This window comes from Notolepis coatsorum (assembly GCF_963971535.1).
Source record: "Notolepis coatsorum genome assembly, contig: SCAFFOLD_2151, whole genome shotgun sequence".
In the NCBI taxonomy this organism is placed as follows: Eukaryota; Metazoa; Chordata; class Actinopteri; order Aulopiformes; family Paralepididae; genus Notolepis; species Notolepis coatsorum.
Genome location: NW_028173016.1, coordinates 9,855 through 24,370, shown reverse-complemented (window position 1 = coordinate 24,370; position 14,516 = coordinate 9,855). Strand labels below are relative to the sequence as shown.

General features: G+C 40.4%; 1 protein-coding gene across 1 annotated transcript; it reads right to left on the bottom strand.

Annotated features, from left to right (window-relative positions):
- Positions 1-697: 697 nt before the first annotated feature.
- Positions 698-10,169, bottom strand: LOC311247918 (E3 ubiquitin-protein ligase TRIM47-like; the record flags this gene model as incomplete). Its single annotated transcript, XM_084338900.1, has 3 exons — positions 698-856; positions 956-1,783; positions 9,780-10,169. Coding segments are annotated over 3 exons (1,377 nt in total), but the record flags the coding sequence as incomplete, so codon positions are not given.
- Between the last annotated feature and the right edge of the window lie 4,347 nt (positions 10,170-14,516).

Here is a 14,516-nt window from a genome sequence, read left to right as displayed (position 1 = left end):
ACAATTACACTATTCAAAAAAACAGTATGCACTATGCAGTCTTCAAGTTTAAATTTAAATCCCAACCCCTGGTCAGAGGAGCTGTGAATGTCACTGATCTCTACTTCAGCTGACGGAACTCAGCCTTCGCAGGTTTAAATTGAAGCCCAAGTCCAGGATAGAGAGGCTGAGTGAATGTGGTGTTGACTCTGTGCAGGAGGGTCATGGTGTCAGAGACGCTGTAGAAGCACAGAGTACCTGCCCTGTGATCCAGGTACACTCCTATTCTGGAGGACCGGGGGCCCGGTACTGTTACGTCCTCGTTATTGTGTCTGAAGCTGTAATCTCCTAGTCTGCACAATAAAGCCCAGGATTTGGAATTGAATCCAAATACACAGTTCTTCCCGGCGCCTCTTCTACTAATGTCTTTGTAGGAGGCTGCTACAGAAACCCCTCCACCACTCCACTCCACCTCCCAGTAACAGCGTCCAGTCAGACCTTCTGTACCCAGAACCTGTTGCCATTCAATAAATCTTTCTGGGTGATCAGGATATGACTGCTCTTTCTTCATCACTGTTGCTTTTCTGTTCCCCTCAGACAAAGACAGATCTGTGTGTGTTGTGTTTGGGTCCAGTGTGATCTGAGAGGAATATTGTAAGAAGTCAGCTCTGGTCTTGGGCTCTGGTGGTGGCAGTAAAACATGAACTGCTGTTCTCACTGTTGTTGAGATTCTGGGCCACTGCTCTTCCAGAACGTCCTGTAGTTTGTGTCTCAGCTCAGACACAACCTCAGTCACACCTGCAAAGTACGGTCGAGGAAGGACACTGATGCTGGGTGAGTCTGTAGACTCACTGGGACTGGAGAGGGGGGGGTAACTCTGTAGAAAGTGGATGTGGTCCTCTGTGTGTGAGAGCTGCTCCAGCTCAGTGGCTCTCCTCCTCAGGTCCGCTATCTCCTGCTCCAGTCTCTTCTGCACTTCTTCAGCCTGAGTCACTGTGGTCCTCTGTCGGGCTCTGATGACCTTCTTCAGCTCAGAGCGCCTCGTCTCCAAGGAGCGTATCAGCTCAGTGAACATTCTCTCACTGCCCTCCACTGCTTTATCAGCAGAGCGATTGAGAGAATCAACAACCTCTTGGGCCTCTTTGAGTCGCTTCTCTCTCTCCTGGACTCTCTGGTGGACTTTCTGCTGACTCATGCCAAGCTCTTTCTGTCTCTCCGTCCTTTCTGCTGCAGCTGAGACTGTATCATGGCCTTTATGTTCATCCATGGAACACAAATAACAGATACACTGCTGATCAGTACGACAGAAAACATCCAGAATCCTGTCATGACGAGAGCAGGTGTTCTCCTGAAGCCGAGTGGAGGCTTTGATCAGCTTGTGTTTCTTTAACGGAGGTACAGTATGATGAGGCTGGAGGTGAGTTTCACAGAAAGAGGTCAGACATACCAGGCAGGACTCGAGGGCTTTCCGCTTTCTCCCAGTGCAGACATCACAGACCACATCTGCAGGTCCAGCATACCAGTGATCAGGAGGAGCAGCTTGGAGTCCTGTCTTCATTAGTTGTTCTATCACTTCAGAAATTATATTGTTTTTCTTCAGAGCAGGCCTCGGAGTAAAAGTCTCCCTGCACTGGGGACATGTGTAGATCCCCTCCTGATCATCGTGATCCCAGCAGTCTGTAATACAGCCCATACAGTAGCTGTGTCCACAGGGAATAGTGACCGGATCCTTCAGTACATCCTGACAGATAGCACAGCAGAACTGCTCCCGGTACAGATCAACTCCTTGCTGCGCCATTTTATTCTACAAAGACAAACGACACTCTTAGTTTAGTTTTTTCTCAGGAAGAGTGAACTCTGATTGTGTTTGGTGAGAGGTGCTTCCTGGTTATATAGCTGTCCAGGGGAGGAGTCGCTTTAAAGAGGCAGTGTCTATAGGGAGGAGGAGTCTGACGTCACTGGTTGTTCCACCCGTATAGGGAGGTGTAGTCTGACGTCACTGGTTGTTCAGGACTTTCTATCGTCATCAACTACCTCTAATTAGTTTACTTTGTCAAGGAAAACCCACTAAAACTCATAAGCACAAAGAGAGACATAGAGAAAATGGTATACATACTCTCTCTCTCTCTCTCTCTCTCTATCTCTCTCTCTCTCTCTCTCTCTCTCTCTCTCTCTCACACACACACACACACACATACTTTCTCTCTCTCTCATTTAGGCCATTAATTAAAGCGGATTTTGGTCGTTTTAGGCAAAGTATTTGATCGTTTGCACCTTTCTGCCACACGGAACTGCGTTCTGGGAGCCTGAAGACGCTACTTTCTGATACCAGCTCCCAGAGTGTGCAATTCTAAAGACGCCCCCCATTGCGTCACCATCTTTACAAGCGATACACGTCTTCTCCTGAACCGATGACGCGATAGCCCACCTCTCCCTTACCCTGCATGCGCAAACTATCAGCCAACAACAATGGCGTCGTACAGAGTAGTTGCATTCGTGGTGCAGAAGCTATTGAGCTTGATCGGGCCAACTAGCAACTCTATGGTCTACATCAACAGGAAAGGCAAATATTCCCTTAATGTACAGGCAGTCTGTGATTACAAGTACAGATTATTGGATGTTGTGGTAAAGTGGCCTGGGAGTGTGCATGATGCACTGGCCCCTGAAAATGTCCTAACCCAACCCCCTCCAATGTACAGTAAATTACCAAGTATGGCTTTGTCAATATTCCAATGTACAGTGTACAGTGTCCCCCACCCACCGCCTACCCAACCCCCCTCCCCCACCCCACCCACCTCCAATGTACAGTTTCTTTCTACGTCAAATGTATATACTCTCTTTTCTGGACTCTTTTTGTATCACAAACAGTACTGTATTTGCAAATCTGGTATGTCATAAATGTCTGGATGTAGCAGTACTGTCTATCTGTATGTCGTGTGTGTCATATATGTTATGATGAATTGAAAATGGGGGACCCTGATGTAAACAAGACGAAATTCTTTCTCTGGGCTGCATCCCCTTAACAATTGTATGTATTGAGCCGTACTGTACTGTACGTATTCTGCAATCTGTTAATAATGTTTTCAATCAATCAATCAATCAATCAGGTCTTTGCTAATTCAAATCTAAACTCCTACTTAAAGTCTGGCAAGATCCCTGCTCTCAAAAAACAGATTGTGGATGACGAGGAGGCCGTACCTATCAGATAGGGGGTGGTATTTTCCCAATGGAGCTCAGAGAGAGCTCCAGACCAAACGTGAGGCTAGATTGATGAAATATGAATGGAAATCGCTAATAAAAAAAAACGATTAAAAACGAGATCTCTCGTCGTTGGCACTCAACGGTTGGCATGAACTAACGAGAATTCTCGTCATTGGCACTCAAAGTGTTAATAACTGTCCTTTATGACATAAGCATTTATAATGGAACTAGTCAACTTGCGTACAACGCAACAAAGTGAGCGCAGTGCTTTTCCCATTCAAGAAACTTCAGAATGTTATCTTTCAAAGATGCTGTCAATATGATTAGGTGACTAGGTTCAAGATATTTATTTGTCATATGCACAGTTAAAACAGACTGTTACACAATACATAAAGTAGAAAAATAAGGCATGACTAACAGTATTACTACCAGTGTCTTTATACCTGTATCACTGTATTATACTACAACTCTGTACTGCATACATCTGAGTAGTGATTAGCACTATTACTCAGTAGTACTAATTTATATATTTTACACAGAGTTTAATCACCTGTTCATTGTATATCACTATTGCACTTTACTGTTACATTTGCACTCTGGTTGGATGTCAAACGTCTTTAGGTTGTGTGTTGGAGGACATGGTGATTTAAGAGGACCGTGTTTTGAATATGGTGTAATACTTGCTTCTAAACACACAATACGTATATGATAAATTGAAAATGGGGGACCCTGATGTAAACAAGACGAAAGTCTTTCTCTGGTCTGCATCCCCTTAACAATTGTATGTATTGAGCTGTACTGTACTGTACCCATTCTGCAATCTGTTAATAAAGTGTTCAATCAATCAATCACGTTAATGCACAACAGACGAGAGAGAGCTTGCAGACATGCATGGCTGTGGCAGAGGCTGGTGTTGTGCTTGTCGTCTGCTCCACACCTGGTGTAAACAATATAGCAGTCAAGTTCAATGGCTACTCTTCAAGTAGGCAGTGTGATTCTGGCAGACACAAGATTTGAATATTCAGGATGTTGGTGCATAGTGGATGCATGTATCCTTTTAGTATGATAATTTGTGTAAAATGTAAATTGGATGTGGGTGCTTGTTACACCGGGGGGGGGGGGGGGGGGGGCACCTGGGTGTGGGCATGCATTGTTTTGTGGTGTAAATAGGTGTCTGCAAAGCCAGACAGTATTGTGTGGCAATATACACATTGCATTGGGCAAGTAAAAACAAAATGGCCACTTTTCTGCCCGTCTGTTAAGAGGTTTTTAAGAGGTTCATAGAGTCAGAGGTTGGGTACTTTATAATCTGGTAATCATGTAACTGTGATCTGGATTTGAGTTTAGCAACCACAACTACAGCTGTCCAAAATATTAAAACAAAGTTGAAACAAAAAGAGACCAGGCTTATGCATGTGCTATAAGTATATAAAGTTACACTGTAAAATGGAAAATGGATGAGTGTGCATGGCCACTGACTTGAAAGTAGGAACAAAAGACATTGTCATAAGAGGAGATAAAATATGATATTCCTTTATTGATCCCTTGGGGAGATTTCAGGCATCATAGCAGCAAAATATTACCAAACACATGATAGTGCGGTACAAAAAAAGTCTGTCTGTCTGTGTGTGTGTGTGTGTGTGTGTGTGTGTGTGTGTGTGTGTGTGTGTGTGTGTGTGTGTGTGTGTGTGTGTGTGTCTGTGTGTGTGTGTGTGTGTGCGTGTGTGTGTGTGTGAGAGAGAGTAATAATTACATGACTCTTGTGTGTGTGTGTATATATGTATATATGTGTCTGTGTGTATATGGGCGTTTAGTTGATTTTGGGCACTTTTGGGAAAATGAATTTATCAAAAATAAAATTGCATAAAACCTTAAATGATCAATTAAGCTTTATAGTCATTTTGTCAGGAATCATAATATGAACATTGTTGTAAACATCACTCTATGGAATTTAATATATTTAACACTTTTCCTAGAATGTCAGAGAACATTGTCATTACCATCACGTTACCAAATAACTCTTTAAAACATAAAAGAAAAAGTTTAAAATGTGTGCTTTTAAGGCATTTATGTAACATTATACCTTACTTCTGATGTATTAGTGGTTTGAAATATTTTACTTGAATTTAAACATGCTTTAGATCTTTAGATATGCAGCCTTTTAAATATATTGCTAGATCCTGTCAAGAAAGATACAATTACTACTATTCATACATTTAGGGAGGTTTTCCCTGGGTGGGAGGTTTGAAGGGTCAAAGTGGATATAAAACAGGAGGGAAGACTGTCAAGTTTTAAACTGTGGATACCAAACAGAGAAGGTAAAGACGACTTTGAACTGTTGAACAGTAATCCAGAACTATTGTGTAAAAAAAATGATTTTATCTATTCTATTCTACTATTTTATTGCACTGCACTACTATTTTACTCCGTCTATTTTATCTTACTCTTTTTATTATTGTCTGTTTAAAACTGAATCAAACCATAAACAAGGTGGCCTGTTGGGATGTTAGATCCTAATGTGAAAAACTGTGATTTTATATGTCTGCACTTTATGTGCTCATTTTATGCATTTATGTCTTTTTTCTGTTGTGAAGCACTTTGAGCTGCAGTTTCTGTATGAAAGGTGCTATATAAATAACGTTTATTATTATTATTATTATTATTATTATTATTATTATTATTATTATTATTATTATTATTATTATTATTATTATTATTATTATTATTATTATTATTATTATTATTATTATTATTATTATTATTATTATTATTATTATTATTATTATTATTATTATTATTATTATTATTATGTAATGCCTTTTTGAAATGCCTGAATTAATGCCTGAAAACATTTTTTTTAAGATTATTAGTGACTATCACATACCATATTGATGTCTTTTTAATAATTTTGTATCCAGTACACACACACCTATTGTGAGAGTTTGTTATGAAGGGCGGGGTTTGGCTTAATCATCTTTATCAGATGCAGGGAATGAACTGGCTGGGTCACCTCAGCTAAAGCAGTCCTCGGTACAATGAGCCAAAAAAAACATATAGAATCACACAGCATTTAAAATCATAACAATAAGACAACAACACGAGGCAAAAGTAAGGATAACAAATCGATTGAAACACGTAGAACTTCATTGACAAAGGTTGGAGATGAAGGTTTTAAACTGTGCAACAGAGGGGAGAAGAAGCTTTAAGGACCGTTGGAGTTCATTCCATGAGCTAGAGGGGCATCATATCAACATGCAGATTTACTCTGTGTAGATATTACGAGTTACAATAGGTTCAGAAAGTTCCAGATATCTTATTTTCCATCAAGGTAGAGTTAATATGGAGTACTGTATATATTGCACAGGATAGACTTATATTTATAATTATAGTAGTATATATATTGTACCGGGAGTAGACATAACATAGTTAGTTGTACCGGGGGTAACTTAGCAGTTATTTGTATATTTATAACAGGGTGGGCTGTACATACACACATATTTGTATGATTGATACTGTAGAGCATTTTCATAGGCACAGGGGGCAGCAGAAAAAAGCAAAAAAAAAAAGCAAAAAAAAAATTATATTATAGTGAAATATTTTGCACTGTTGTCACATTTATCTTGTTGAAATCCTCCCACAGGTTCTTTTTACTACCACATATTTAATTGAGACCCTTTATTTGTTTATTATTTCAATTTAGCTGGAAATACATTGCTACATCATTCAGTAACATTTGCAGAGCCTTATAACAAAAACATTATTACGGTCACCATTGTGACCAGTAGGATTAATCAACACATTTTATTATTTATTTTTCTATTTCATTGAACATTGCACATGTTAAAAGCAATTTATTTTACTCAAAATGTGAGTATTACCAAGTCAACTTGTGTTCTTAAAACAATGACAATAAACATAGTTTTATTAGGTTGAAATAATGTGGTTGTGTACTTATTTTTCTGTTAACTTATTATGGATTGAAAACTGAAAACCTTAATGCACAGTAACTGAACTCAACATTTTTAAGTTCTGGTAACTTATTATTATTTTTTTTTTACAGTGTAGTCTTGCGATCAATCAAAACTTATTTACACGATATACCTCACATTCACAGTGTTCTCCTGGTGTTCTCCATTAGGCCTGTAGGTGGAGCTATGACAGCACACGTACAGTACACACACCGATGATGTGTGATGTGTCCAAAAATGAATGGGCAAATGTGAGTGAAATGGTCGCACTGTATGCAGCTGTTTGTCTGCATTGCACCCCCCCCCCCCCAACTCAGATTTAGGGTTGATACAACCATCATAATAATATTGTTAATAATAACAATAACAATAATGATGTAATAATGTAAAAATTATCATTAAAAAGACCTGATTATGAGAAAAAAAATTTACGATGCATGGAATATTGTTGAGGCACACTAGTTACAACTATATTTCAAACAGGCACTCCATGTCAAAAAGGTTGCTGACCCCTGCTGTAGAGTATACTTATGTTTCTATGAACTCTAACTCGTTTCATTTGAACACTATTGGATTTCAATGGTAATGTTAGATTTCGACAGCATTTCTCGTGTAGCAACATGGAAATAGTGAGTTCAAGTCAATTCCTTTGCGTTGTGTTCAAGTTCTATATTGAGGTTCAGTGGGTGAAACGGCAAGTTTCAAGCAAATATCCACTCGGGTCCTTCTGGGTTTAGATGTCCACGTTTATTTAGTGAGAATACAAGAACAAAAGACAAAATGCACAATATTCAATGAATGGTCATTCTTCCTAAACCAGCTCCTCTCTAGGTCTGTCTCCCTCAAAGTCGGCCACCAGAAGAACAACTCTCTCTCTCTCTCCTTGAGCTCTTTTGATAACGCAGATGGGTCTGTTCTGAAACTAAATAGTTGCATTTACGACTGACCCATGCCCCACACATCTGACAAATCAACTCCATGGAGGTCCGGCCCCACATTGTTACCAACTTGGAACAGAGAGAGGAGAGACGGACCCAAATCACACAGTAATTCAAAATGACCAAAAGTGATCAAATACAGATACAATGGTTGCATATTGTTGTCCAGCCTACCCTGAGTATGAAAATAAAGATTTTGACTCCCCTGCATGCAAAGGGACAGAGGTATTGAAGATAGGAATCAATTATGTGAATATGCAAATATCCAATCAAACAAACTTTACCCCGGTAGGCTAGAAACTAGAAACAAAGCTAAACATAGTGTGTGTGTGTGTCCCTCAGACCAACATAGTGTGTGTTTGTGTGTGTCCTTCAGAACAACAATAGAGTGACTGAGTGAATGAATGTAACTCCTAATTACCTCATCTTTCATAACTCAGAATATTCAAGATCAATTTAAATCCCAACCCCTGGTCAGAGGAGCTGTGAATGTCACTGATCTCTACTTCAGCTCACGGAACTCAGCCTCTCCATATATATAATCTAACCCAAGTCCAGGATAGAGAGGCTGAGTGAATGTGGTGTTGACTCTGTGCAGGAGGGTCATTGATTGAATTGATTGATTGAAAAGTTTATTAACAGATTGCAGAATGGGTACAATACAGTACAGCTCAATACATACAATTGTTAAGGGGATGCAGACCAGAGAAAGACTTTCGTCTTGTTTACATCAGGGTCCCCCATTTTCAATTCATCATAACATATATGACATACACGACATACAGATAGACAGTACTGCTACATCTATACATTTATGACATATCAGATTTGCAAATACAGTACTGTTTGTGATACAAAAGTGTCCAGAACAGGAGTGTATATACATTTGGCATAGAAACTGTACATTGGAGGAGGTTGGTTGGGTGGGGTGGGGTTGGGTGGGTTGGGTGAGGGCTGTACATTGGAGGTGGGGGCGGGGGGGGGGGTTGGGAAGGGGACACACACACATTTTACACTGTACATTGGAATATTGACAAAGCCTTACTTGGTCATTTACTGTACAACTAGGTTAGGACATTTGTAGGGGCCAGTTTCGAATTGCAGTCTCACGTAGGTGTTTTTTGAGAGTGTTTTTGAAGGTGGGTAGTGATTCACATTCCTTTACAGCTTTAGGCAGGGCGTTCCACATTGATGTGAGTGTCATGGTGTCAGAGACGCTGTAGAAGCACAGAGTACCTGCCCTGTGATCCAGGTACACTCCTATTCTGGAGGACCGGGGGCCTGGTACTACTCTATACTCATTATTGTGGCAGAAGAAGTAATTACTGTGTCTGCACAATAAAGCCCAGGATTTGGAATTTAATCCAAACGTACTGTCAACCGCGGTGCCTCTTCTACTAATGTCTTTGTAGGAGGCTGCTACACAAACCCCTCCACCACTCATCTCCACCTCCCAGTAACAGCGTCCAGTCAGACCTTCTCTACCCAGAACCTGATGCCATCCAATAAATCTTTCTGGGTGATCAGGATATGACTGCACTTGCTGCATCCATGTTGCTTTTCTGTTCCCCTCAGACAAAGACAGATCTGTGTATGTTGTGTTTGGGTCCAGTGTGATCTGAGAGTAATATTGTAAGAAGTCAGCTCTGGTCTTGGGCTCTGGTGGTGGCAGTAAAACATTAAGTGCATTCACTGTTGTTGAGATTCTGGGCCACTGCTCTTCCAGAACGTCCTGTAGTTTGTCTCTCAGCTCAGACACAACCTGTTGTTGGGCCTCTTTGAGTCGCTTCTTCTCTCTCCCAGTGCAGAAATCACAGTGACCAGGAGCAGCTTGGAGTCTTAGTTGTTCCATCACTTCAGCCATTATATTGTTTTTCTTCAGAACAAGCCTCGGAGTAAAAGTCTCCCTGCACTGGGGACACGACATGTAGATCCCCTCCTGATCATCGTGATCCCAGCAGTCTGTAATACAGCCCATACAGTAGCTGTGTCCACAGGGAATAGTGACCGGATCCTTCAGTACATCCTGACAGAGAGAATAGCAGAACTGGTCCCGGTTCAGATCAACTCCTTGCTGTGCCATTTTATTCTACAAAGAGACCGTTTCAAGATGATGCACAATGAGGGCTACTGAGAGAATTGTTGAATATATACTGTACACAAATGTTCTAGAATGTTCTATTATGACATCATACTGTGACATCACAAATGTTCTAGAATGTTCTATTATGACATCATACTGTGACATCACAAATGTTCTAGAATGTTCTATTATGACATCATACTGTGACATCACAAATGTTCTAGAATGTTCTATTATGACACTGTGACATCAGAAATGTTCTAGAATGTCCTATTATGACATCATACTGTGACATCACAAATGTTCTAGAATGTCCTATTATGACATCATACTGTGACATCACACATTTTCTAGAATGTTCTATTATGACATCATACTGTGACATCACACATGTTCTAGAATGTTCTATTATGTCATCATACTGTGACATCACAAATGTTCTAGAATGTTCTATTATGACATCATACTGTGACATCACAAATGTTCCAGAATGTTATAGTATGACATCGTACTGTGACATCACAAATGTTCTAGAATGTCCTATTATGACATCATACTGTGACATCACAAATTTTCTAGAATGTTCTATTATGACATCATACTGTGACATCACACATGTTCTAGAATGTTCTATTATGTCATCATACTGTGACATCACAAATGTTCTAGAATGTTCTATTATGACATCATACTGTGACATCACAAATGTTCTAGAATGTTCTATTATGACATCATACTGTGACATCACAAAATGTCTAGAATGGTCTATTATGACATCATACTGTGACATCACAAATGTTCTAGAATGTTCTATTATGACATCATACCCATACACAACAGAACATGTTAAATAATATATAATGTTTGGTAAGGCTGTGTCCCTGAAGCCTGTTTTTGGGATTCAAACTTCGTCAGGGTTCTTCGAACGGACGTTCCAACCTTCGTTTTTAATAAAAAAATGTAAATAAAAAAAATAGACAATTAGACAAAAAATAGACAATTCCGCGCGGGGAAAGTGTGGGTGACGCCTGTGCACCGCCGGCCAACGGGAGAGGGTCTGTATTGTCTCTATGACAAACGGTTCAAAAGATACAAAAAGGGGGCGTGGCCTAAGGACATGGTCAATATAGAGTCAGACCAATGAAAGAGGATATCCCTACTGAGTACAATGGTACAACCCGCAAGTCTCTACGACAAACGGTTCAATTTAGAGGAGAGTCTAACTTCAAGAAACAGGCTGTTCATTCAACAATGTATGTATATTTCAGTTTGTGGAGTGAATATGAGTTGCATAAGATAATAGAGTGTGAAGGTATACTGAATACTGTCTATCTGTATGTCATGTATGTCATTATATGTTACAATGAATTGAAAATGGGGGACCCTGATGTAAACAAGACGAAAGTCTTTCTCTGGTCTGCATCCCCTTAACAATTGTATGTATTGAGCTGTACTGTACTGTACCCATTCTGCAATCTGTTAATAAACTTTTCAATCAAACTTTTCAATCAAAACAGCTGCCCAACTCCGCGCTCTGAGCGTTCTGATGCACACATCACAGCCCAGTTTACCCCACCTGGCTGTTGCGCCCTCTGTGTCACTGTCGCAACAACAATCGCTGCAGGAGCGATAAATAATAACACACATTACCTATTCCGAAGACGGTAAAACACAGAAGGTGGTCTTGCGTTCAGAAGTGGTGGAAATAAACTCCTTCATGACAACATGAATGTCCAGTGAGTCCAGAATATCCTGATGCATATGCTGCGCCTGCAGCAAGTCCAGGTTATTATTATTAAAGAAATCAGATGAGACATTTATTTTCTTTTTTTAGATTTATCTTTTTTTATTGGAAGAATTAGTACATATTTATACATTTCAGTTATCAAAATTATACAACTTCCATTTCCTTCCTCATTCCTATCCCCTAATCCCACCCATCCCACCCAGTGAGGGCGACGACAAACATACATGAAAAAGAAAAAAAGAAAAAAAGAGATATAAATAAAAAATAGACATTTAAATAATTAAACAAAAGTACAGATGTGGCAGACAAAGCTACGCAAAAGAAAAATGAAGTCAAATTAAAATAAAACAAAGATAAAACAGAGATATTTTTATATATACATACCGTAATAATAATATATAATATAAGTGTTACTCTCCATTTTAGTAGCGTAATTTCCAGATGGTAAAACAAATAAAATGGAGAGTAAATTTAACACCCTTAGCAGACCACCACAATGCCATCTCCCTAGCCATGCGTGGGCTAGCAGTGTCATGAAGATAGATAGGGGGTGGAGGGGGGTCATGGGGTCCCAAGATTGGATGGAGTCATATGGGTTTTGAAATGGGATAGGAAGGGCTGCCATGTTTTGTGGAAGATATCCGTGTGGCCTTGTGTAGTAAATCTGATTTTCTCTATATGTATAAGAGACATGACATCCCTCATCCAGTGTAAGTGTGAAGGGGGAGTGGCTGCCTTCCAGTTGAATAGGATGAGGCGTCTGGCAATGAGTGAGGCAAAGGCCATGGCATTGGATTGCCCAATAGATATTGTAGCGTTTTCCGGTGTCAAGCCAAATAGTGCAATAAGAGGGCATGGGTCAATGTTCATAAAAAATATGTCTGAATAAGATTTAAAAATGGAAGTCCAGAAAGGGGCCAGTACTGGACAATGCCAGAACATATGGATAAGTGAGCCAGGGGCTTGGTGACACCGGTCGCATGTGGGATCCATGCCAGGATTTATCTTCGCCAGTCTAGTCTTTGACCAATATAGACGGTGGAGGAGCTTGAACTGTATCAGTGAATGGCGGGCACATATTGAAGAAGAGTGTATTCGGGCAAGAGCGTTTTCCCATTCTTTGTCTGTAAATTGATGATTTAGATCGGACTCCCAGTTTTGTCTTATAGCCAATACTGAGGAGGGTAGGGATAGGGATATGATGTTATATAGTTTAGATATTGAGCCTTTGATTACAACCTTCACCTCCAAGATGCGATCGATCAAAGTTTTTGGGGGTGTATGGGGGAACTGGTCAAATTTGCTCTTAACAAAATCACGTATCTGTAGATATCTGAAAAAATTTGTTTTTGGTAAGTTAAACTTTAGGGACAGTTGTGTGAAAGACATGAAAGAACTGTCTTGGTACAAATCATAAATGTTCAGAATGCCCTTCTTAAACCAGTTGCTGAAGGTTTCATCCACCATAGAGGGAGGGAAAAGGAAGTTTTTGTGGACAGGTGACGACTGTGACATGGCGTGGAGACCAAAGTGTTTTCTAAACTGGGACCAGATCCGGAGGGAGTGTTGTACTAAGAGGTTGTTGGTATACTGGGCGGTTGTGACTGGGAGCGAGGAGCAGACTAAGGATTGCAAAGATGTTCTAGAACAAGATGCCCTTTCCATGTCCACCCATGCCGGTACCCACTGACAGAGTCCGTAGTGGGAGTGACTCCAGTAGAGAATGCTGTGAATATTTGCAGCCCAATAGTAGACCAAGAAATTGGGTAGTGCGAAGCCTCCCTGTGATTTAGGCTTCTGGAGGGCCATTTTATTTATTCGGACTGGGCGTTTGTTCCAAATAAAATCTGATATTGCCTTGTCGAGGGCTTTAAAAAATGACTTTGGAATAAAGGTTGGAATATTTTGAAATAAGTACAGAAATTTCGGTAATGTGTTCATTTTCACAGTGTTCACTCTGCCAACAAGTGATAAAGGAAGTGATGACCATCTGATAAAATCCTGCTTGGTGCGCTCCAGTAGAGGGGTGAAGTTGGACGCTATGAGATTAGAATGTTTATGTGTTATCGTTATGCCAAGGTAACGGAAGCTGCTTGGGGAAAGCTTGAAGGGGAACCTAGAGGGGGGGATATTTCTAGCTAAGGAATTTATGGGGAAGAGTTCACTCTTGTTTAAGTTTAATTTATAGCCAGAAAAAACACCAAACTCGTGTAGTATGTGAAGGACACGTGGAAGTGTGGCCGCTGGATCCGCGATATACAACAGGACATCGTCCGCATATAGCGAGATTCTTTGTTCCTGTCCATTTCTGATGATGCCTTGGACATGGCGGTCCTTGCGAAAGGAAATAGCTAGTGGCTCGATCGCTAGTGCAAATAGTAGCGGAGAGAGAGGGCAACCCTGTCTTGTACCGCGTTGTAGGGGGAAATATTCCGAAGTCACATCATTTGTTCGAACTGATGCCACTGGAGAGGAGTATAAAAGTTTGACCCAGGACACAAATTTCTCGCCGAAACCGAATTTCTGCAGAGTATAGAATAAATAGTCCCATTCAACCCGGTCAAAGGCCTTCTCTGCGTCTAGCGCAACAACGACCTCTG